The following is a 26,448-nucleotide window of genomic DNA, read 5'->3' on the forward strand; positions in this document are numbered from 1 at the left end:
CTTTTTTTTCTCTGTGCAGATTATGTTCCATAGTGTAAAAATTCCAGAACTGCCAACGGCAGTGTTTCCATCGACAGCTGCAGAAGTTCGCATGGACGATATTTGGACGAAAGTAATACGCAAAGATGCATTCTGTTCGATGAACATTCTCAGTGTTATTATCAGTAATGCTTCAATATTTGAAATTGAAACTGGAGCGTTCAATGAGCGAACGTTAATTCACAGTTTAGAATTTGTTGATGTGAGACTAAAGACCATTCGATCTGGAGCCCTTAGGGCCGGAGCTAATAATCTAACCATTCAGTATTCAAGGTTTGTATTCCAATTCGTAATGTCTATTCAATCAATTTTATCCTTTGGGATTATGTAATTTTTTAAAAAGATTCTCTAAATAATTGTGTTAAAAAATAAAAATTTCTTTACAGACTGACGGAGGTGGAGAAGGGAGCTATCGATATTTCCGTAGCGACGGTGACATTCAACAACAACGAGTTCCAAAATCTTCGTCAAGGAGCAATTATTTTTCATCAATGGAATCGATTGGCGATTGATTACAACATGTTTGATTATCTCGAAGCGGACGCGATATCAGCACGAACTGATGCGACATCAGTATCGAATTATGAATTCTCCTTCTTTGAAAATCGTCTCTCGACAGTGAAACCAGGAGCTTTAGCTTTTACCAAAATCTCACAGAAATTAAACGCAGCCCGAGTGAGTAACAATTACTTCAAGGAGACTTGCAACTGCAATATGGAGTCCTGGGTCCGAAAATTAGTCACCGGTAATAGCTCCATCGCCTGGATGATGGATACGAGTTACTGTCTTGTGGATAAAGTCCTTCGCAATTGTTTTAATCTGCCAGAAGGGAATCTAGGCATGAAGAATTATACAAAAACCATATGCTCCAAGGGTTTTCGGATCAATTGCACTAATCCGCTGACAAAGCTAGAACCAAGTCCCAGTCCCCCGAGTGTTGGTCCCCACATCTATCCGCGACAACGTGGATACTTTGATGTCGAAATGAGTGATCCCGATCAGCTGGAGAGGGAAAAGCGGATTATAGTGATCGCGTGCGTTATCGCCGTGTTCTCCGTATTAGTAGTGATCCTAACCTCAGGCATTCTCTACATGAGACGACGAGGAGTGTGTCCAAAGTTAACATCAAACTCTTTGACGAATTTCGCCAATTCCTGGTTCTCACCAACGAGTGGAATGACTGCTGCAACGTCCGCACGGTCAATCTCCCGTTTGAGTGTACATGAATACGCGGGTCTACAAACAGAGACGAGAATTTTGGAAATCGAAACCCAGGTACCGGTTGAAGAGGAAGAAGGCGCTTACGCGTACATGGAGAACAAGGCGACGCAAACCCTCCCCGAAGAACTCACGGCCGAGAACTTGCAAAATCTCAAGGACCGTCTGAACGATCCGGATAATTACGGAGAAGCAAGGGACATGATCGAGCATCTTTACGACCTTGTCAAGATCGAAGAAAGTTGTAATAATAACAACAACGAGGGACGCTTTTCCCCCAATTTGGAAGAAGACAATGCTTATGATATCATCATACCCAAATCGAGAAAAATCAAGATCATTCCCAAGCCAACCGCAACTATTGGAACAAAAATTCCCTCCCTCGAGAAACTATTGCCAATCACAATTCGCACAAGACCGCAAATTGTCGAGTACGCCGAGCCACGCGATCATCGAATCAACGATCAAAATCATCTATACGCAGAACTGCCGGGCGATGAGACTGTACCCAGCACCAGTAGACTCGCATCCCGAGCACCACAGCCCCTCCCACCGGATGTTGTCAATGATCATATCATCAGCGAGAACTACAGGTTCTCCGATACCAAAGACGATGATGATAGAATGGAGAAGTCCCGCAATCAATTGGCAAAAGCTAATTTTTTCAAAAGTCTAGGCGAAAGTATTCTTGGATCGACGAAAATTAACGGCATGAGGCCGAATTCATTGCTCTGCGAGTACGCCGAACCAACAGACGCAACGGCGCATCTTTATTCCGAATTGTCGGACAATCAGAGTACGATGCCAATTAGCAAAATGGCAAATCGACCTTTACCTACGAAACCGGATCAGCCCGTAAGTGCGAATCAAGGATGACAGTCCCGCCATTTAAAGGCGTGACCGCGATCCGCAGCTTGTCTGTGATATTGTGATTTGTGACTTTTTTTAATCTTGTATTTTTTATAACTATATAAATATGATTATCGCGGAGGGAGCTTCTCAGACTTTTCTAATTCAAGTGCCACACAATTTACTTGTGAGTTAAGACATTATTATTATTGATGAATGTTGAAAATTACACGCTTCGAAAACTATTTTGTGTGTATGAATGTCTGATTTGTGATATTATGCAAAGAAACAAAAAAATAACAAACGAAAGAATTTGGAAAAAATTTTCGAAGAATGTTGCGCAATTTTTTATGGCATACGAAATTTTTCACTTGCTGAAGCTGTGAATTCATTTCTTGCTGAGCGAAAATGTTTTTTTTAAAAAGTCTTAATAATTATATTGTAAATATTGAATTTCTTAAATGAAAAAAAAATTTTAAATTTCTTTAACATGAATTTAAAGAATATATTTTTAAGAGGGATAAATTCTCAAAAAGATTATACATATTTTCAAGACCAATGTATTTTTAAAGAAGAAAGTACTTTCTAAAAGAATAAATTACTGAGAATAAAATTTAGAATACTGATTATTTAAAATAATTATATCTAAAGAAGAATATTGGTATTTTTTAAAAATTGCACATTTTGAAGAAATGAGTAAGAAAAGTATATAGAAAAGTACTTCAACCTGAAAAAAAATGTATTTGAGATAAAATATATTTTTAAGAAAAATACATTTGAAAATGCATATAGTTTTAAGAATAAAATGAGAAAATAAAAAGACGAATGAAATAATTCTTGAAAAGAGTTGATACATTTTTGAAAAGGAGTATTTTTAGAAAAAAATATATCGCGCTTGTTTACGGTTTAGAAGAAGTTCATAGCTTCAAACATTCTTCCAATTTGGCAAATCACAACAGTGATATGACTGAATTTTTTTTATGTTAAAAAGTGTCCTTTCAATATGATACTTTATATATTTATAGTTGATGAATGTAATATAATATATGCACATACTTACCTCAACAAAATATAATTAAAGTATTACAACGAATTTTATTAAAACTCTATCGACGAAAGATGAAAAAAAAGCGTTTTTTTTTCTTGAATTTGTTTCTTTCTCTAATAACATTTATTCCCACTGTGATCCTCTTTTGCCTTGTGAATTGTTTTTTCATTATTATCATTGCTCACGAAAAGTAAGATTCGTTTTGTCAACTTTCTTTGACATATATATTATGCATATTTTCTTTGTGACATCCGAACGGGGGTGCAGATAGAATTGCTCATTTTGGTGTGTCACCCGTTGAGAAAGATATTCTTGTTCTCTTATGGCGCAGAGTTGGCGAGACCGAACTATTTCTCTGAAGAATGTAAGTCAGGAGCAAATGAAGTCGACGGGGTCTGGATTGCAGCTGTTGACGGTTCAACAGGCCAACGTTTGCCTGTCGCTTTTCAACAGAAGGAGAAAGATAGAGAGAGAGAGAGAGAGAGAGAGAGAGAGAGAGAGAGAGAGAGAGAGAGAGAGAGAGAGAGAGAGAGAGAGAGAGAGAGAGAGAGAGAGAAAGAGAGACTAAAGTACAAGGGAAAATTATGCATTCACTTTTCACATCCCCGAATGAGAACTTTCAAGAGAAATAAATGTTTTACAACGTTTAACTATTCAGTTTAAACTGTTTTCTACATTGCGTTTCTTATTTTCAATTAAATTTACTTCCTTTGTTTATTGAATAAGGTAAACTTATATTTTAATTAACATATTTTCAACGCACATTTTTATTAATTTAAAATAAATGAAATTAATAGTAAACAGAATATATGGAAATTTATGTTTACTGCGATGAAGGTTTGCTCATCTGCTCTCATGTAGTTCTATCTTGAAACTTTAATTATTTTGTCTAGTAATTATAAACAAATTTCCTTTTTTTTACAGTAAGACGAAAGTAAACTGAATTTCATAAATAATAAAAATTTTACAGCATTTTAAATATTTACAAATTTTTTATAACTTTCTTCTCAATGAATAATTCAATTATTTTCAGAAATAAATAAAACTCATCGCAGAATTTCAATTATTTTTAATACATAATTTTAATCGAATTCTATGAAAAATGCAACTACTCTAAAAAATTTTATTAAAATTCGTCAAAAGAATTCAATTATTTAAAAATTTGTTAATAAAATTCTTTATAAGAATTCAATTTTAAAAAACATTCAATTATTCGATAAATAATTTACTTTTGTACTTAAATTATTGAATTCTCATATAATTTTCTAATAAAAATTTCTTTGAAAATGAATTTGAATTTGAAATTTTTGAAAATCTTAATTCCTATGGGATAATTCTCAACAATTTAACTTGTGGCTATGCATTTATATGTTTGTGCCTTCTATTGTCATGTAATTGAATACTGTTTAAAAAAGTAGCAAATTAAAATCATTAATTTTTGATTTTATTTATTAAAAACCTCGCGCGCGCACAAAATAGCTCCATCTGACTACAACATATAAGACTACAATTGGAATATTTATTTATTATTTTCTATATATAGCTTTTTTAAAATCTTCCAGAATTTACACCACATATAGCGAAATTCATTAAAAATTAAATCAACATTATATTACAAGACATAAAATTGTATAAAAAAATAAAAAGTTGATGACAAAGTGTATGACAATTAATTCCCGGAATTAGTGGTCATTGAAAAAAAAGGTATAGAAAAGTGTAAAAGCGATGATAAAGAAATATTGTTAGATTTTGTGATTTTATATAGGGCAATATAATATTGCAGTGATGAGTTGAGCGTGGGGTGGGGGAGTTTTTATTCTGTTTTATACACCTTATAAGTTTTCGTTTTTATCTGGAATTGCGAATGTTGCGTTATAGGCTTTTATTTCATGAACATTGACCGACTATATCACTGTGACGATAGGAAAGGATAACAAGTTACGAGCGCAAACTTCCATCACGCAGCGATCCATCGGATTGTTTATAGTCCCTCATTTCGTAGATAAGAATGTAATTTTTCTTCACAAAGTAGTTTATGTCAGTCGTAAAGTTTTCTAAAGAAAGAGTAATAACGTCACTTTAAGTAACGAATCTTCTTTTTCTTTCGATCAGCTCTTTACAAAATAATAAATTTAATATCCACCCCACAGAACCGAAAATTTATTAAATATTTATTATAATTATTATTTAATTTAAATGTTCTAGCAAGTTTAAAGCTAAACATTCATTTAATCGGGAAATTTAAATTCCATAATTTTCATTAAACTTTGCATTTTAATATTTTAAACATTGAAAGTTAATATTTAATGAATATGTAGAAATTTTTCGGTGCTGGGGTCGATTCTACAACTTTTCCATTTCCCACTCCCACCTACCACTTCCCACTCTCACTTCTCACCTTCCACTTTCTACTCTCACTTCCCACCTTTCACTTTCTACTCTCACTTCCATTCTTCCACTTCCCACCTTCCAGAGAGTAGAAAGTGAAAGGTATGAAGTGAGAGTGGAACGTGGAAGGTGGGAAGTGAGAGTGGTAAGTAGGAATGGAAAGTGAGAGTGAAAAGTAAGAGTGGAAAATGAAAGGTAGGAGTGGAAAGTGAGAGTGGAAGGTGAGAGTAGAAAATGGAAGATGGGAAGTGAGAGTGGAAAGTAGAAGGTGGAAAGTGAGAGTGAAAAATGAAAGGTACAGTACCGTCCGAAATTGTCAGTCCACCCATTTTCAAAGGAATGACAAAAATTTTTTAACATAAAATTCATAAAAAGTAAAATTTTTTTTGGTTTATATTTTGAAAGACGATAAAATTTTAAAAAGAATAAGACCTTACAGAAGTCATTTGGCCAAAATTTGTAGAAGATATTCTTAAAAATCGTCATTTTCAATGTTTTACAAAAATTTGAATAACTTCTAAAATAATGAACGCTTTTTAATAATCTTAGGCTTATTTTAAAGACCATTTTCTACAGAATAAGAATTACTTATAGGCATTAACCTGTAATTTTTAACTTGGAGTAAGCATGACGTCAAAGTTGGACAAAAAAATTCAAAAAATCTGAAATAATATTATTAAAAGAAAAATAATTTTTGAAACTCAAACATATATTTTTATTAAATTTTCTTGAAAAATCTACACCATATCATGTTTTATATATGTTCTAGAATAGTTTTTAGTACAAAAAATTGATTTCAAATTTTTCCAATTTTTTTGTCTAATTTTGACGTCATGCTTATTCCAAGTTAAAAATGACAGGTTAATGCTTATAAGTAATTCTTATTCCGTAGAAAAAGACCTTTAAAATAAGCCTAAGATTATTAAAAAGCGTTCATTATTTTAGAAGTTATTTAAATTTTTGTAAAACATTGAAAATGACGATTTTTAGGAATATCTTCTACAAATTTTGGCCAAATGACTTCTGTAAGGTCTTATTCTTTTCAAAATTTTATCGTCTTTCAAAATATAAACCAAAAAAAATTTTAGTTTTCATGAATTTTATGTTAAAAAATTTTTGTCATTCCTTTAAAAATGGGTGGACTGACAATTGCGGACGGTACTGTAGGAGTGGAAAGTAAGAGTGGAAAATGGGAATGGAAGGTGAGAGTAGAAAGTGTAAAGTGGGAAGTGAGAGTGGTAAGTGGGAATGGAAAGTAAGAGTGAAAAGTGAGAGTGGAAAGTAGAAGGTGGGAAGTGAAAGTGGAAAATGAAAGGTGGGAGTGGAAAGTAAAGTGGAAAGTGAGAGTGGAATGTGGGAGTGGAAAGTGGAAGGTGAGAATACAAAGTGGAAGGTGGGGAATGAGAGTGGAGGGTGTGAAGTGAGAGTGGAAAATGGAAGGTGGGAGTGGAAAGTAAGAGTGTAAAGTGGGAGTGGAAAGTGAGAGTAGAAAGTGGAAGGTGGGAAGTGAGAGTGGAAAGTGTAAGGTGAGAAGTGATCGTGGTAAGTAAGAGTGAAAGGTGAGAGTGGTAAGAGTGAAAAGTGAGAGTTGAAAGTGGAAGGTGTGAAGTGGGATTGGAAATTGAAAATGGAAGGTGGGAGTGGAAAGTAAGAGTGGAAAGTGGAATATATAAATGCATGCATCAATCATATTATAAAGGTGTCACCGTCAGTAAAACGATATTCTCTAGTGCATCGAAGGGTATATTAAGGTTGATTATTTTTTTTCTAGAGTTGAACAAAGTTCACGTAATTTTACATACATAGATTCGAGGTGGCTAGTTTTTTAAAACACGCCGTCTGTTTCTTATGAGCTGCAGCTATGGAAGTAGGTATATATACATATACCTACCACTGAGTCTAATGGTCCTTTACACACCATTTCGTTTCAACATTGCCTGACTTCATGTAACTTGCCCTATTTCGTGCGCACACATACCTTCTCACTCGTAAATTCAATATCAAGATAATTTAGTCTATTTATATTTAATGTGCTTCCGGATCTTAATCCGGAATCCGATCAGTTAAAAGAAAACGTTTTTGCCTACTTGAAAACTTTTTCAATGAAAATGGCGGATCCAATATGGCAGACAAAATTTAAAAATTGATCGGATTTGCTTGTAATTCATTACTCGGGGGTTTCTAAGATCGCTGATTACGAATATAATAATGTTACTTTTTCAAAACACAAAATGGTGTATCTAATACGAATTTTTAAAAATCAACATTAAAGGGTTTAATTTTGACGTTTCTGAAATCATTTAATATTTAATTAATGAGGCCTCTTTTTGTGCTTTAGGTAAAAAATAGGTCAAATATGACTTGTAACGTAATATATGTAAACATATTTTGAAAATAATAAATGGAATAAAAATTTGTTCTCTACTTACAAGAAACAGTGATTGAATGTTAATGTCACTCACCTGAAACAAACAGAAAAAGTATGCGTTATTTTTTATAATAAACACTCCTCAGGTTAAGTTCTAAACAGAAGAGTGTCAACTTTTTCAATTTCTACACTCCTCAGGGTAAATTTAATTATCCATTTTTCTCCGTGTATAATTAAAAAAATAACAAAATAAGGATTCAAAAACGCTATGATGAAACAAAAAAAAATAATTGGATTCCAATACTTTCCTATGACTAAACTTAACTTTTTCCTACAGTATATATTATAATCCCAACAAAAACATCTTTGATACAAAAAGTTCCTCCAAGTAAAAGTTTTTGCAAATGTTCAAATAATAAGTGAAATAAAAGTTTACCAAGTATTTATAACTAAAGTTTTAATATTGAATTGTAATAAAAATAAAATTTAATTTAATGATTAACATAAGCAGGTAATTAGTTATAAATTTTACTTGGTAAACTTTTATTTCACTAATTGTTTGGACATTTGCAAAACTTTTACTTGCCGGAACTTTTTGCATCAAAGATTTTTTTGTTGGGATTCAAATACTTTTTTCATCAATAATTAATATTTATGGGTATTTTATAAACTGTTTAGTACTTCAGGATCTACGTTTGTCTAAAAGTAAAAAAAATCCAATTTTTTAGAGAAAGACTCTAGTATTTAAAAACATTCCTGAAATATAAATTGAGATTTTAACCCATTTTATAATATCTCAGAGTATCTTACACGTCCGTTGAATAGTTTAGTCTCAACGTTTGTCTAAATGTCAAAAAATCCAATTTTTTTTAGAGAATATAATTTTAATATTTCAAAAAATACGAAATGTATTGAAATTTTCTGAAACATATATCGAGATTTTAAACCAATTTTTTGAATTACAGAGTATTTTACAAATCTGTTAAGTAGTTCAGTGTCTGCGTTTGTCTAAATGTCAAAAAATCCAATTTTTTTAGAGAAAAATCCAAGATGCTTTTATTATTTTTCCTACAAAATCAATCCTACGAAAATTTTGTAGGAAGAATATATATTTTTTAAGAAATTATTTATTAAAAGTAAACAAATAAAATTATATATATGTTAATTCAAAAATTGAAAATTATTCCACACACGATTAACATGAATTAAATTGAATTGCTGAGAAATATGAAAACAGGAATTCCATCTTATGGTGAGAGTGCATGTCAGTTTTAAAGAGAGCGAGGAATGATACAACGTGAAATATATATATATAAATACATAAACTTGAGGACGATTTTAGAACACGTGGCTCTTTTCAGGATCGATCTCTATATACCAAAAGTGTGGGCGTAAACTTTTTCTCACGATTCTGTCAGTAAAACGAAACTTCCAGACTCCCAAAACTGTTTTGAAGGTTCACCCATATAGGAACCTTTATATGCGGGTTTTCGACTTCAACATAAATTTCTTTTTATATTTTGACAGAATCCGATTTAACGCTGACTATGAAATTTTTAGTTTGAAAATTGATTTAAAGAAAAAAATCTACACAAGTTCAAGAATATGATTTCACAGTAGAGTAAGAAATGTAAAGCGAAACTGTGAGAGAGAGTGGGCTCGAAATAGGTCCGTAAATCCCGTAAAAGTCCGTAATTTCATTAAAAAAGGATGAAAAGTTCGTAAATTGTACGATATAATTTGGATAATTTTAGAGAGAAATTACAAATGATTGCAGAAATTCAATTTTTTCAAAATAGTAAAATTCTTCGCAAAAATTCAATTATGTTCAAAATTTTTTTTAAATTCTCGTCAAAATTTCAATTATCTTTTAAAATAATTAAATTCTTCTCCGAAATTCAATTATTTTCAAAAATTTTAATAAAATTCTTGGCAGAAATTCAATTTTTTTTAAAAGTAATAAAATTCTTCTCAAAAATTCAATTATTTTGAACAATTATTAAAAATTCTTATCAAAATTTCAATTATCTTTTAAAATAATTAAATTTTTCTCCGAAATTCAATTATTTTCAAAAATTTTAATGAAATTCTTGACAAAATTTTAATTATTTTCAAAAATTTTAATAAAATTCTTGACAGAAATTCAATTTTTTTAAAAGTAATAAAATTCTTCTCAAAAATTCAATTATTTAAAAAAATTATTAAAAATTCTTATCAAAATTTCAATTATCTTTTAAAATAATTAAATTCTTCTCCGAAATTCAATTATTTTCAAAAAATTTTAATGAAATTCTTCACAAAATTTCAATTATTTTCAAAAATTTTCCTCAATTCAATGATTTTTAATTGGTCTCTACTATTCTAATAAAATTTACCAAAAGAATTAAATTATTTTTAAAAAAAATTAAATAAAATTCTACACAAACCTTTAATTATTTCCATAAAATAATAAAAAAATTTACAGTAATTCAATTTACAAATTTTTTTATAAATTTTTTTTCAATCATTCAATTATTTTCATAAATAATAAAATTTTTTACAGGAATTAAATTATTTTTAAGCATTTTAAAAAAATTCTTGTCAATATTTTAATATTCTTTATAAATTACACAATTATTTGCTAAAATTCAATTATTTTCATTAATAAATTAAATTTTAACAGGAATTTAATTATTTTGAAAAGAATTTAATAAAATTCTACACAAACCTTCAATTATTTTCATAAAATAATAAAAATTTCACAGGAATTTAATTATTTACAAATTTTGTTTTAATTTCTTCGCAATCCTTCAATTATTATCATAAATAATAAAATTTTTACATGGATTCAATTAATTTCGTAAAACATAAAATTCTTTTTAGGAAATCAATTATTATCATAAATAATAAAATTTTTACATGGATTCAATTAATTTCGTAAAACATAAAATTCTTTTTAGGAAATCAATTATTATCATAAATATAATAAAACTCATTTTTCTCGAAAACAATGTAATTATTCTTAAAAATTTTATTGAAATTCGTCCAAAGAATTCAATTATTTAAAAATTTATCAATAAAATTCTTTATGAGAATTCAATTTTAAGAAACTTTATTTTTCAATATTTTTTTTCCATATTTTTCAATATTCAATATTTTTTATATTTTTAACTAACAATTCTCTGGAATTAATTTTTTTTTTTTGAGAAAGTTTAAATTGCAGTTTTTTTTGACATTATTTTAAGTTTTTATGTTCTAATATATATTTAATTAAAGAATTTACGAATAATTGAAATTTTGTAAAATTGAATTGTAAACAAATAAATTTGACAATTCTCAAAGAACTTTTTTTAAAAAATTATTAAAAATAATGGATTTATACAGAAGATGTTTAGTTAAAAACACGGAAAAAAATTTAATTTTGGAAAAGTTACAAATTATTGCAGTAATTCAATTATTTTCAAGAGTATAATAATATTCTTTGCAAAAATTAAATATTGTTTAAAAATAATAAAATTATTCTTAAGGATTCAATTATTTTCATAAATAATAAAACTCATCGCAGAATTTTAATTATTTTTAATACAATTTTTAATCGAATTTTTTCCGAAAGATGTAGTAATATTATTTTTAAAAATAATTTTTCATTAAAATTGGTTTATTTTTTTTATTGAAATTGTTATTATTCTTAAAAATGTTATTAAAATTCGTCGAAAGAATTCAATTATTTATAAATTTGTTGATAAAATTCTTTATGAGACTTCAATTTTAAGAAACATTCAATTATTCAATAAATTATTTATTTTTTAATTTAAATAATTGAATTCTCGTTGAATTTTCAAATAAAAATTGATTTAATAAAATTTCGTCGAAAGAATTCAATTATTTAAAAATTTGTTGATAAAATTCTTTATGGGAATTAAATTTTTAGAAACATTCAATTATTCAATACATAATTTATTTGCATTTTATTTGTATATAAATAATTGAATTCTAGTAGAATTTTTTAATAAAAATTCATTTGAAAATGAATTTTAGTTAAAAATTCTTTAAAATAAGAATTGAATTGATAATGATTTTATCACTCGTTGGCGAAAACGTGTCTAACTAGTGGTGAAAAATGATTTTTCTCGTGTGATTTCTTGACCCTTGCAAAATCACTAACTTTCACCACTAGTTGCACAATATGTACTATTTTTTAATTACTACAATACTTGTATTTTTGAAATAAAAAAATTTTAAGTAATAAATATTTTTTTACTATAATAAAAAAAACATTTCTGAAAAAAACCTCAAATTCAGTGGAACCTCCCCTTAAATCAATTTTAAAATTGTCGTTAAAAATAAAATTCAGTGTTTGAAATAAAATTTACGACTAAGGAAAGAAATCTGAGAGAGAAAGTGTGTGTACATGTGTATATGTCTACAGAAGAGTAATATTCATTCGAGACTTTCTGTGTAAAAGAATCGATTTGTTCATAGAAGATTATCCAAGTGTCAAAGAAGAGGTCGAGGAGTAACTCGATCGAGTTTGGAAATGTGACACCAAACCTCCTGCATAGCTGAGATATCTAGTGTCTAGGAAAAGGATGAGAGAGAGAGAGAGAGAGATGATAGCAAAAATATTCAAAGAAATACATCACATATATTTTGAATCGCTTCACGTTGACTTGTTGGACTACATATCACATACCTTACACAAGAATTGTTATCGTAATTTCAAAATGAATCCGTTCACACAGAAGTTACAACTAAACCGGGTATATTTTTTTTACTAAAATTAATCAACAAAGAACAATATTAAAAATATAATTATTGATACATAATTATTGATACAATAAGGGAAAAATTATTGTTGAAATTGGTTGAAATAAACCCCTTTCACAAAGGGAAAGATAAATTTTTTGTTCTGAAAAAACTGAGGAAAAATATTTTTTTCAACAAATAATCTTATACGTCTCTTAGAGTGAAACAAGACATAAGATATTTTGGTCTTCTTAACACCTAACAAATCCCCAGGTTCGTCGCACTGACACTACGACGAAGGGCACGTAATGAAAATTAGTTTGCGACAATATCAATTGGGTTCTTTCGATAGTTAGTTGGAGGAATCAGGGATGGGAGAGGGGTGCCATTTATCCACGTCATCCCTGCCAATCAAATCGAAGGAGGAGCCGCAAGAGTTCATCTCAGCGGAAGTGATCTTTGAGTTCAGTTGAGAACTTAATTTCTCCCTCTCTTGCCTTGCCCAGTCACCGTACCAAAAGCTCCTTAAATTTCACGATTCAACTCTTTTGCCAATTTTATAGATAAACTGTTCTCTAACACGTACTTTATGTAATTTTACCACATGGTAACACACAGATAAACACAATAGTGTTTATCTGCATACAGATGAATTATTATTAAGTCTTCAGTCAAAAATGTTTTTTTCATTGTTATCTGATTTACAACGAATTAAAATTCCAGTAAATAATAAACATCTACTGTACATAATTTTTTATAATTTATTTTTTCCATTATTAGATCGAAATCAATATTTAAGGGAGTGTGTCTATAGGTATGAGACATTTAAATAGTGATGTGCATGATTATTCCCCAAATGTCATTTGACCGAACTGTCATTTTACCGAATTGCATTTATTCGAACTGTTATTTTAACGAAATGTCACTTTTGTGAATCGACATTTTTTCGAATTGTCACTTTTGCGAAAAGTCATTTTTGCGAATTATCATTTTTACAAATTGTAATTTTTACGAATCGTCATTGCGTTTCGAAATGTCATTTTCTCGAATTGTCATTTTTACGAAATGTCACTTTTGTGAATCAACATTTTTACGAATTTTCACTTTTGCGAAAAGTCATTTTTGCGAATTATCATTTTTACAAATTGTAATTTTTACGAATCGTCATTGTTCCGAAATGTCATTTTTTCGAATTGTCATTTTTACGAACTGTCATTTTCACGAATCGCCATTTTTAAGAATTGTCACGTTTGCGAAAAGTCATTTCTTCGAATTGTCATTTATGCGAACTGGCATTTTTACGAAATGTCACTGTTGCGAATTGTCATTTTTGCGAAAATTAATATAGTATATTATGCATACAAGTTTACTATAGCAATTGTCGCAAAAATGACAATTCGCAACAGTGACATTTCGTAAAAATGATAATTCGAAAAAATGTCAGTTCGCATATTTATGATAATTCGAAAAAATGAGTTTTCGCAAAAGTGACAATTCGTAAAAATAGCGATTCGCAAAAATGACATTTCGTAAAAATGACAATTCGAAAAAATGTCAGTTCGCATATTTATGATAATTCGAAAAAATGAGTTTTCGCAAAAGTGACAATTTGTAAAAATAGCGATTCGTAAAAATGACATTTCGGAACAATAACTATTCGTAAAAATGTCAATTCGTAAAAATGACATTTCGAAAAAATGACTTTTTGTAATAGTGACAATTCGTAAAAATGGCGTTTCGCAAACGTGACATTTCGTTAAAATAACAGTTCGAAAAAATGCAATTCGGTAAAATGACAGTTCGGTCAAATGACATTTGGGAAATAATCATGCGCCTCTTCAATTTTTTGTAGGTATATATATTTGAAAACCAATCAGGAGTAAAAAATTATTAATAAATATAAATTTAACAAAACATATTATAGTTTTCCAGTAAAACATTTCACATAGATATAAAAAATGAATATTATTTTAGTAATTTAGCCTATTTGAGATAAAAAAAAGTTATGGAAACAAATAAATTGTTTGTTATAGTGTATACTTCTTGTGGTTTTCTTTCATCGTAGTTTATACAGAATATCATCATTTATCTCAAGTAATATATAGGTTGGATGTAAAGATCCAAAAGTAAAAGAAGAAAAAGGTGTAAAAAAAGTAAAAAAATAGGGAAGACTTTGTTCTGCTGCACCATCCTTGACGGAAAGAGAATCGTGATTTATTATTTACAAGCTTAAACCTCTGGGTTTCGTTTGGTGTTTCTAATGAAAGATAAACATAATCAATCCAGATCTGAACGAAACAGAGAATATTATATGGAGGGTGAGCTCTATACACACATATATATATATATATATATAGAATTTTGAAGCCGCGAGCGATAGAAACCCTTTATATCCGGCCACGCTTAACTCCCTGCCCCTCCCATTATCAATGTTTTCATTTCATTATCCTCATTGAACAAGTTATCATTGCGCTAATTACCGCACGCATTGAAAGACTTCTATGGATAATTGTTCTATATATTATATAATAAAGTGCACAAAAAAGTGTTCTAATCAGAAATTTAAACAATACTTGGACTAATGTAAGTTGTTTTAATTAAAATCAGGTTTAAAACAAGACTTACTTTTTGCAATGTAAATAGCGGTATTAAATAATAAGCGAAACAAACACTAGAGCGTTTGGTCTTTTTTAATAAATTGAATAATAAATTTTCGATGTCGAACAAAACAAAATATATATATATTATGTATTTAAAAAGGACAATTTAGTAACCAATAACGTATTACCAGTAACATGTCACTGCTAAAAGCATTCATTAACTCATTAACGCATAGATCGTTTCCATGTCGCTTTACATTATACAAGGATTTCAATAAGAAGATTAAATTAAAGCTAAAGTACCAAAATTATATAACGGAAAATTGGAAATTAATTGTTCAGCTTCAAATGAAAGTTTATCAATAGAAATTGCAATATATATATATATATATATGTATACTGGGCGCTTTGCCATTTTTACGAATTGCCACTTTTGGGAAAAGTCATTTTTGCGAAATATCATTTTTGCGCTTTGCCATTTTTACGAATTGACACTTTTGCGAAAAGTCATTTTTCCTAATTGTCATTTATGCGAACTGCAATTCTTTCGAACTGTCATTTTTACGAATTGTCACTTTTGTGAATCGACATTTTTACGAATTGTCACTTTTGCGAAGAGTCATTTTTGCGAAATATCATTTTTACGAATTGTCATTGTTCCGAAATGTTACTTTTGTGAATGGACATTTTTACGAATTGTCACTTTTGCGAAGAGTCATTTTTGCGAAAATTGCTATAGTAAACTTGTATGCATATATAATTTACTATAGCAATTTTCGCAAAAATGACAATTCGCACCAGTGACATTTCGTAAAAATGACAGTTTGCATAAATGGCAATTCGTAAAAATGATAAATCGCAAAAATGACTTTTTGCAAAAGTGACAATCCGTGAAAATGGCGATTCACAGAAGAGACATTTCGTGAAAATGACAATTTGAAAAAATTGCAGTTCGCATAAATGACAATTCGTAAAAATGGCAATTTGCAAAAATGATATTTCGTAAAAATGACAATTCAAAAAAATGACGTTTCGGAACAATAACGATTCGTAAAAATGACAATTCGTAAAAATGACAATTCGTAAATATGATATTTCGCAAAAATGACTTTTCGAAAATGTGGCAATTCGCAAAAGTGACATTTCGTTAAAATAACATTTCGAATAAATGCAATTCGTTAAAATGACAGTTCAGTAAAATGACATTTGGGGAATAATCATGCGCCTCGTCAACCCCCTATCTACATTTAGTAATAAGTTACAATAAACGATAAAAGGAGATATTAAAAGAAGAATCTGAAATTTTAAAATGGGTTATTAGCTAAATTTTTTGAGTTTGTCCATATGGAAGGCAATAACGGGGAATTCTAAGTTACGGACCATTTATTACTTAAAAGAAAGGAATATTTGTGAAAATAGGTCGTATAATCATTTTTATAAAAAAAACTCGGATGTTGAAAGGAAAATAAACAAAACAAAAAAAATTTTGTTTATATTTCAATTGCAATTCTATATGTGTAACACAACGTCACGGTTATACGTGGGAGTTAGTTGGATTTAAGTAATTATTTTGAGTGGATTTAAAAAATTATGCAGCGACATTGTTTGGGAGGGAGGAGTTGGCACGAGATATTCTCTCTAGTAAATAGAAGTAGAAGCACCTTCCCTGCCTCCAAAAAATTTGCATAGACTTTTATATGTATAAAAGAACAAAAACCTTTCACTACGATAATTCTTGTAAATATACACGCAGTAAAACGGTAGAGAGAAGCGGAGGAATATAAAAGGGAGGGAGAAAAATCTAGAAAATATGAATCAAAAATCACTGAGTAAAAATAAAAAATGTAATATAGGAAGTAATATACTTATCATCATTTAAAGGTTTATTGCATATGAGTTGATTCTACTTTAATACATGTCAAATAAGTTGTTTTGAATGAAAAAAATATAATCTAAAATATCTTTTTATAATTAATTTTTTTTAAATTTTTAACCAAAATATTTGTTGGCTTTGGAGCTACGTGTAAGTTATACACTCGAGTGACAATAGTTTAATTAATTTTCAAAGTGATTTTGTTTTGTGGGAAGTAAAAAAGGCTCTCCAATGACCATGGAATTTGGAAGCAGTGCGTGTACTGCAATTTGAAGTAGCACGAGAGTTCATCAAACAAACATGGAGAGAAGGAGGGTCGTGTATGCATTCTCGAACGTAAAATTCGACGGCAAATAATTAACGACAGCAAACCAATGCTAAATTCGAATTTTCAACGTATGGGTCAACCTCGCACATACATATCCAAACATGCAGGGAAAAAAAAAATCTTTTCGTTAGTAATAGAAAAAAAGTTTAATACCAATCAATAAAAAAACATTTTTTGAATAAATAAAAAATACTGGAAAGTAGGTCAACATTTTTTTTTATATAATAACCCTTGTAGAAATTTAACCATGGCCCAAATCGGGGCCAGATCTTTTGATCATTGTGTAGGCCATAACATGGCAATTTCTACACGGGAATACATATACATTAACGAGTCAGCCATTATTTTATGATATATTATACATAATTATTTATGACTTATATTTAAAAGGAAAACAAAATACTTGCTGAATATGTAGATTTTAAATCAATAATATTAAATTTTAGAATAATATTATAACAAAAGTGTTCATAAGTATTTTATTTCCAAAGAAGAGAATGGCAATTGTACAAAATTTGTTAGTTCTTTGAGCACGAAAGTGTAAATTTTGTTGTGTTTTATTTTTCTCGTACCAACCATTAAACACACCAGGTACTAGTAAGAGAAAAAAAAGCGTCTCGGCAGACAGGAAGCAAAAGAAAAAACAGTTGATAAGTATCGCGAGAAGTGAAGGAACGAGACAAATAAACTAGGCGAATAAAAAAATAAAATAAAGAATAGGACATGAAAATAAAAAGAAGAAATAACAAATTAAAAGTGAATTGAGAGGGTGAATTTTCAGTCAGAATTAAAAACGGCAAGAAAATAAAATAGAGAAAAAAGAAGTAAAGACAATATGATGGGAAAAAAAGAATTTGCATGTGAACACGCCAGTAATCACAAGGTGAACTTAAGTGTCAGTCTGTTTCTCTTCGCAGGATAAGTCTACGAACTCAAATTTTACCAAGTTTTTAATTTCTCTTGTTTCATTCTTCAGTCACCTTCGGAGGCTAAAATCTTTTGGTCTTAAAAATTTTATAATTACTTTAGCAAAGAACGTATAAAAGTAAATAATAGAAGATATTCTCTTCTATTTGAGGTTTTGTAGTTCCGTGTCCGTTACTTTAGATTAATTAACTTGACAATCAAGAACACCTCTCTAGTCTCGGGAGAAACAACAACAACAACAACAACAATAGCAGCAACAGAGGCAGGCTGTCACTTGAATACAGTTTAACAATCAAAGGAGATATATATATATTCACGTGGATACATTCTGCAAGTCAAGTTAGTGCAGTAAAGACCAAGTCGAGCTTAGTAGTAGGGGAACATATAGCAAACGTCAAAGTTTGAACTCTAGAGGATGGTCTGTTTTGCAAGAGGTCGACTATTCATGAAGGGTAAGTCTCTACGACCGAAGCATTTCCGGAAAGTGGCCTCCTTGTACCATCGACTTTCGGGAAGTAGCCAAAGGGGTGTCTAAAGCAAGGTTGTGGCGGGTTGAAAGTTAGTCGCGAGTAACAACTATCGCCCTAAATCTTCGCACACGTGGCAAACTTCGAAACAGAAAACTAGAGAGTGAGAGAGTGAGAGAGGTTGAAGAGTTTCATTGCAAAAGCCGAGTTTGGTCTCCTTCCAACTTTTGCCACATTGAACCGCTCTAATGATATCTTTCATTACCTCGCTTTTTCTCTCTGAGAGAAATGGATTTGGATGGTAAGATTTTGATGACAGAAAGTAGATGTTATCGGGTACCATCATTATGCTACCAGATACCATCAAAGATACAAAAATATTGTTTTGTTTTACCCACTACAATCAAGATGTTACTCCTGTTGCGTCAAAACGAGAAACCTAACGTTCCTCGTTTTTGGTTACAAACATAAATATTTAAATTGACTTTTAAGGAAAGAATATTATGCAAATATTTGTTTGATAAAACTATGTGTAACTGGTAAATGAGATTTTTGGGAAATATGTTTCACCCAAGTTCATTCCACTTATCCGCAAATATTGTCGTATCGGTGCTGGTACAGAATCCTCTTTTAAATTCTACTCGCGGAATATCGACTTTCGTGGGACATTGCCGTTTTAAGGATCTTTTCCAAACACTCTTACTCCCTTCCCTCTTGCTTACAATCACCAAACTATTATAGAAAAATTCTCGTTGAATATCGATCTATTTTCATAAATGAAAGAAAAGAAAAACGGATTTCCAACAGCCGCGACCAAGTTAACCAAGTAATTTACAAAATTATCTATATAATTATAATCATCAATTAAAATTACCACTACAGACAAAAAAAACTTGGATAAAATAATACACTCATAGTCCATTTTTCTTCATGTTCGAAAAGGGTCACGAAGAAAATAAGATAAATGATGAAGGAAAAAATACTACCTTATAAATGGAGAACAAAAGATAAATAGTTTTTATCAATTCAAAGAGTGATTATTATCTGCAGTGAAGGAAAATAATATGAGAATTCTTTATAGCCCCTGCAATAGAATAAAAAAAAGTATGGTCTAATATTATTTTAGTATCCATATGGCCATTAACTTTATATGTCCTATCAGAAAAATAGAAAAATTATTTTATTTTGTAGATTGTCAGATAACTCGTACATGTGTTTCATATGTAGTGCGATGCTGCAAGAGATGTTGCTATTGTAAATCACGAGAGTCGAGAGAGTGCAAGACGAATTTCCAAGAGAAAATTCTCTCTCTCTCTCTCTGTGCAGAGAGACTAGGAAACTAGCGGGTATTGTTCATTCTTGATTTTATTGAAACTCTGAGTACTTCAACAGATAAATAAAAATCGAGCGAGTGAGTGAGTGAGTGAACTAGTATAGCTAAGTAAGAAAAACTGAAAAAGCTTTCATCTTCCCCAAGTACCTACTTGCGCAACTTTAAAAACTGAGTAACTTTTGTTCAAAGCCGAATTATTTTAAATTTTCTTGTTACTTGAAAGTTTTTCAAGCGTTTTTATTTTTAGAGCATTTTATTCTAATTTAAAAACTTTAACAAAGAACTGTTTGAAAAAAAGTTATATTATTAACTTTTGAAACTTTCTTTGCAAATGAAAGACAATTTTTTTTAAGAATAAAATTTTTATCAATCAGTGACTTACTTTTCTAATTTAAAATTCAATTCTTTTAGAGATTAAATTGGGACGCATGATTATTCCCCAAATGTCATTTTTCCGAAATGTCATTTTACCGAACTGCACTTTTGCGAATAGTCATTTTTGCGAAAAGCCAAGTTTGCGAAATGTCATTTTTGCGAATTGTCATTTTTGCGAATCGCCATTTTTACGAATTGTCAATTTTCCGAAAAGTCATTTTTGCGAATCGCCATTTTTACCAATTGTCAATTTTTCGAAAAGTCATTTTTGCGAATTGTCATTTTTACGAAAAGACATTTTTATAAAATGTCATTTTTGCGAAAAGTCATTTTTACGAATTGACATTATTGCGAAATGTCACTTTTTCGAAATGTCATTTTTGCGAAAAGCTATTTTTGCAAATCGACATTTTTACGAATCGCCATTTTCACGAATTGTCATTTTTGCGAAAAGTCATTTTTACGAATTGGCATTTTTGCGAATTGTCACTTTTGCGAATCGCCATTTTTACAAATTGTCAATTTTCCGAAAAGTCATTTTTGCGAATCGACATTTTTACAAATTGTCAATTTTTTGTAAAGTCAATTTTGCAAATTGTCATTTTTGCGAAGATTCCTATAGTAAACTCGTATGGATATATAGATTTACTATAGGAATTTTCGCAAAAATGACAATTCGCAAAAATGATTTTTCGGAAATTTGAGAATTCGTAAAAATGGCGATTCGCAAAAATGACAATTCGTAAAAATGATTTTTCACAAAAATGACAATTCGTAAAAATAGCGATTCGTAAAAAAGGCTATTCGAAAAAGTAACAATTCGCAAAAATGACATTTCGCAAAAATGAGTATTCGCAAAAATGACAATTCGAAAAAGTGACATTTCGCAATAATGTCAATTCGTAAAAATGACTTTTCGCAAAAATGACATTTTACAAAAATGTCTTTTCGCAAAAATGACAATTCGCAAAAATGACTTTTCGCAAAAATGAGTATTCGCAAAAGTGCAGTTCGGTAAAATGACATTTCGAAAAAATGACATTTGGGGAATAATCATGCGCCCCAAGAACACATATAATTTTTAGCATTAAATATAATAATAATAATAATATAATAATATAATAATAATAATTTAATAATTTGTTATACTTTTTTTGATAAATCAGAAACATTCATAAATTATTTTTAATAGATTTTTTTGATTAATTTTCTTAATTATTAAATTACGATAATAATAATTAAAAATAACTTCAGTTAAATAGTAATTCAGTAAAATTGCGAATTCGGCTAAGTAAATTTTCGCCTACGATTTAATTAAGAACCGCAGAGCAGGTTCTCGTCGTATTTCATACATTATAAATAAAATTATCTCGTGTATGATTATTTGGAAATTAATATAATTTCTGCAAATTATAAAATCGTGTAAGCAAAATAGTGTTATAATTGAGAATTTAATGATAAGCGAACAATAAGAGCGTTTTATATAAAATACAGCACTTAATTAAGACTCACGATTTTGATATTCTATAATGATTCTCGAACAACTCGAGGAGTGGATTAGCATAAGCGCAAGCTCGCATGTTTTCTAAAGGGTTAATGGTAAAAGTGGGCAGGGGAATGAGGTATTTTTGCATGGTTAGTGTGCATCTTATCGGTTAATGCCGCTAACCGAGAAAAGTGGCTCGTTATTCTCTAATTCCATTATCCTGATAGAAGCCGGTAGTAGTATTTTCTTTTTGTCTTGAATACAACCGTTTTCCTCTTATTATTCCTTGTTTTTAGTGAACGTCGACACAATTAGAAGCATTACACAAATAAGCGGATGCAATTTATTCTTCTTATTGAGATATATCGATTATCGATAGCGTTCAACTTTTTAATTAACAGTTAAGTTTCTTTTTCATTACAAAAGAAAAAAATTAATTTTATGAAAAATTAGAAGAAAATAAAAATCTTTTTGTAAAATTATGAGCATCATCATTCTTATGAATGCAATTTAACACTTGGCTAGAGTATGAAAGTTAAAGCTCGCTTAATGGAAAATAGCTTCTTGTCATTATCGCAATCTAAAATTGTACGCACTTTTCTTTCTCCTCTACTTTAACAACCTGTTGGCGAGCTTGAAAATCTTTCAGGATGCAAGAGGGTAATGCGCGAATTAAAGGAAAAGTCTTCTAGTTAAGCGAGAATATTTTCTCGAGAGTTTAATGAATTCCTATGAGACGACAGTATTGCTACATGTATAAGAAAGCTCTAGTTGCATCGGAACGGAGAGAGATAGAGAGAGAGAAAGAGAAAACTTGGCACGAAGCAAGGATGAAAATGGTAATTACGATATAAAGGCGTCTCCGGGATAAGAATGCTCGGCGGAGATAAAAGAGATGAGGAGGAGTCAAAGGGACCACAAAGTTATAGGCCATCCGTAGACTTGTATATAGAAGAGAAAAGAAAAGAAGGGAAGGGAGAAAGAAAAAACAGGAAAAGGGGGAAAACACGAATGAAATATAAGGCCGTGGATGTTTCTCAATTTAAAATGATTCTGTGTTAAGGGAAAAGAGATGTTTAATATTTTATTAAGCATCGCAGTCTATGATGCTCATCACGTTTTACCCTACTTGCTCTCTCTCTCTCTCTTACTATCAGATTGTCACGATTTTTTTCTTAACCTCATGTTTTATGAATTGCTTTTTTTCTTCTGTACACTATTACATATTTAAAGAATATTAATAATAAAGTTTTCCTTTTTTTACCTTTTCCTTTTTTACTATTTAAAATTCCTAAACTAATTGGGAAAAAAATCTGAGATTTTTAACTTTCAAAATAACGCACTTTTTCTCACAAGCGGTAAAAAAATGTTCCATTGAGAATATAAGGACGATGTACTGGCTTATTATTGGTTACCGTTATTACGCCCGCATATTAACGCAATGTAAATTTTTGCTTGGGTTTTAGCTAATTTTTAATTTTAAGATTAAAAAAACTTTTGTGATCTTCTTAATGTGTGCGTTGTAAATTTCCATTTGCTGGCAGTTTTAATTCAATGAAACGAATTTGCATATTTTCTTTTTTAAAAACTTCGGATGAAGCTCACGTGAAGAGAAGGGATATAGTTACATTGTAGTTGGACTTGTATTCGCTGAATGGAAAAAATTTTATAAATCTTGAGCATAAATTAAGAAATTTAATTTTTTTAAAACCATACTTTTTCTGTACGTGATTTATAAAAAAGTTCATTTTTAAAATTTTACGTTCAATTTTATAAAATATTTTTCAAAACATATTTTCAGATTGGGTTCTTAAACAATAAGTTAATGATTCTTACAAAATAATTAAACTGTATGTACACACACTAAATATATGCTTTATGAAAATAGAAAATGAAAAATGAATAAATAATCGGTTATTCTAAAATAATCGGTTATTATCATTTGTCCGATTCTTTTATTACCGGTTGGGAAAGGGATGGTAACTTTCCCTCCACCGGACGGAATTGATGATCGACCGAATGAGAGAAAGAGACTTAAACTCAAAGGGAACCCGCAGACATCTCCAGCAAATCCCACTGTATACTAATTGCGTAACAATGTAGGTTCGAGAGAATCTAGCTTCCGTAAGGGGGGTGTTCGTAACCTCCGGTGTTCTGGTTAATGTGATTAAAATTTGCATCTACAAACTTTACAGAATGCAAATCTCTCATGTCAAACAAAATCATTCCAGTAAATAGTAGCATATGAATAAGGTATATATCGAATGCCTAGTAATTCAATTAACTCTAAAAACACAAATATTTGTTTTTCATCTTATTTCGACTTCAAAAAGTTTCACTTTCACTAGTAGATTTTAACTATATAGATGCGATAATGCATTGTATCGATAAGTAATTTTACTGGTGCATACAATTTGTATATTTAACTAAGAAACATAAAATGTAGCTTTAATATAGTAATAACTATAAAATTTTGTGATTTAATCTCCCAAAACTAAATGCACATTTCGAACATCGAGGACGTAAATTTAAAAATATGAATATAATCGTGACAGTATGGGTAAGTTTACAATTAGATTACATAAAATGTGTTGAATTGCACCAACAAGTCACTCACGTAAAGTACATATATGTAAAAGGAGAGACCTACCCAGTTTTCCTTACTGAAAAGAAAAGAAGATGGTATGTGTCGTTTGCTTTATATTGCAATTCGTTCGAGAAAAGAAGTTGGCATTTATATGTTGGTGCTAAAATGAATAAAATATCAGAACTTGAGGATATCGAAAGAAGACTGGTAAATATTGTGCTTTATGTACATATGAACCAAATTGCGTTCTATATGTGGTACAGTGGAGTATTAAGTTATTTAGAATACCAGAAAGTCGGTGAAATGAGCAAGAAGACGCCAATCTTGACTGCCTGTAGCGCACACATCGAAAATTCGATAAAGTAGTTTGGCCCAGATATTTTTCTGTGACCCCTACCCTTTTCTACTTCACTTCTTCAAATTCTTTCTTCACTCAGCTGGTAAAACAACGCCAACAATCTCCGGTGGTGAATGAAAAGTGAAATTGAATGAAAAAATAATAAAAAATATTGAGTAAATGAAATATGAAACTGTCAATGAATAGAGAAAAAATATAATAAAATAAATTAACTATTTAAAGTAGTAAAATGAAATTTTTTATTTGTGTTTTATTATTGAGATCCATTTTTTTATTTTTTCTACCTACCCTACTTTTATTTATATAAACATTGATATATTTAATTCCTATAGACCTAACAGAAAAATCCCCAAACACCGGGGATTGAACGCACGACCCTAACATTAGGAAACCGATAACCTAACCACGCTCGCACGCTACGATGACTGGCATTGTACTTGAGGACATTCTTCTTATATTCTTATATTCAGTCAATTATATTTATAAATAACAAAATTCTTCCCCGCAAAGTTCAATTATTTTAAAATCAATTTCAAATTTCCAAAAATAGTACGCAAACATTTAATTATTTTCATAAATAATAAAAATTTCTCAAGAATTCAATAATTAACAAATTTTTTCTAAATTCCTTAGCAGTAATTCAATTATTTTTATAAATAATACAATTATTTCAATTATTTTCATAAAAAATAATTAAAAATTTTAGAAAATAATAATTGATTTGAAAATGATGAAAATAATTTTGAAAAAAGTTGTACTGTAATAATATTCTTATAATATAAAACAATGATTTTATCACTCGGTAATTTTTAATTATTATAAAACATGAAGAAATCGATCACTCCGAGTGTTCGACTCGGAGAAATCGCTATCTTCATGTTTTATAAAAATATTATTATAAGTTATTGAATTTAATAAGATTTGAATTTGAATTTTTTGAAAAATTTTAATTCCTACGAAAAAATAATATTTAAATATTTATTTAAAAAAGATTTATTGATGTTTTCGAATAGTTTTACAATTAAAGAAATTCGTGAATAAATGTAACGGAACATTTTTTTGTGTAAAATTTTTTCCTTTATTTTCTATAAAATTTAAAAAGTTTCAATTTCATTTTCAATTAAAATTTGTAATTAACAAATAGAATAGAATATATGTAATGTTTCTTTTCCAAAAGGAAAGAATGAGTTTCTAAACAATATTGTTATTGAGAAATATAAATTATGCATAAAATATTTCCGACTATTTCTTAATTACAATTTTTTAACAATTAACAATTTTCTTATATTTTTATAAATGAAAAGGAGAAAAACTTGGATAATTTAGATCAGTCAAATGAAATTTGTTATAGAAAAAAGCATATAATAAACAAAATTTATTTATTAATCATAACTTTTTTATATTTTCTAATTTCAAATATTGTTTTATTAAAAATCATAAAAAAACCTACATTTTTCGATCTGTCAAATAATACTTTTT

The 26,448-nt window shown here is 29.5% G+C and overlaps 2 protein-coding genes across 4 annotated transcripts in view; one reads left to right on the top strand and one right to left on the bottom strand.

Moving 5' to 3' along the window:
- The window catches only part of LOC122497959, a 41,166-nt gene extending 37,244 nt beyond the window's left edge, over positions 1 to 3,922 (top strand). Inside the window, exons 3-4 of the mRNA XM_043605401.1 lie at positions 20 to 312; positions 426 to 3,922. Coding sequence (XP_043461336.1) covers positions 20 to 312; positions 426 to 2,133 — 2,001 coding nt within the window. The 3' untranslated portion in view covers positions 2,134 to 3,922. The remainder of the gene's footprint in view (positions 1 to 19; positions 313 to 425) is intronic.
- The window catches only part of LOC122497957 (E3 ubiquitin-protein ligase MYCBP2), a 292,773-nt gene that overhangs the window by 79,618 nt on the left and 186,707 nt on the right, over positions 1 to 26,448 (bottom strand). The window lies entirely within an intron of this gene.

Source organism: Leptopilina heterotoma, unplaced genomic scaffold (genome assembly GCF_015476425.1).
Source record: "Leptopilina heterotoma isolate Lh14 unplaced genomic scaffold, ASM1547642v1 Lhet_14, whole genome shotgun sequence".
Lineage (NCBI taxonomy): Eukaryota > Metazoa > Arthropoda > Insecta > Hymenoptera > Figitidae > Leptopilina > Leptopilina heterotoma.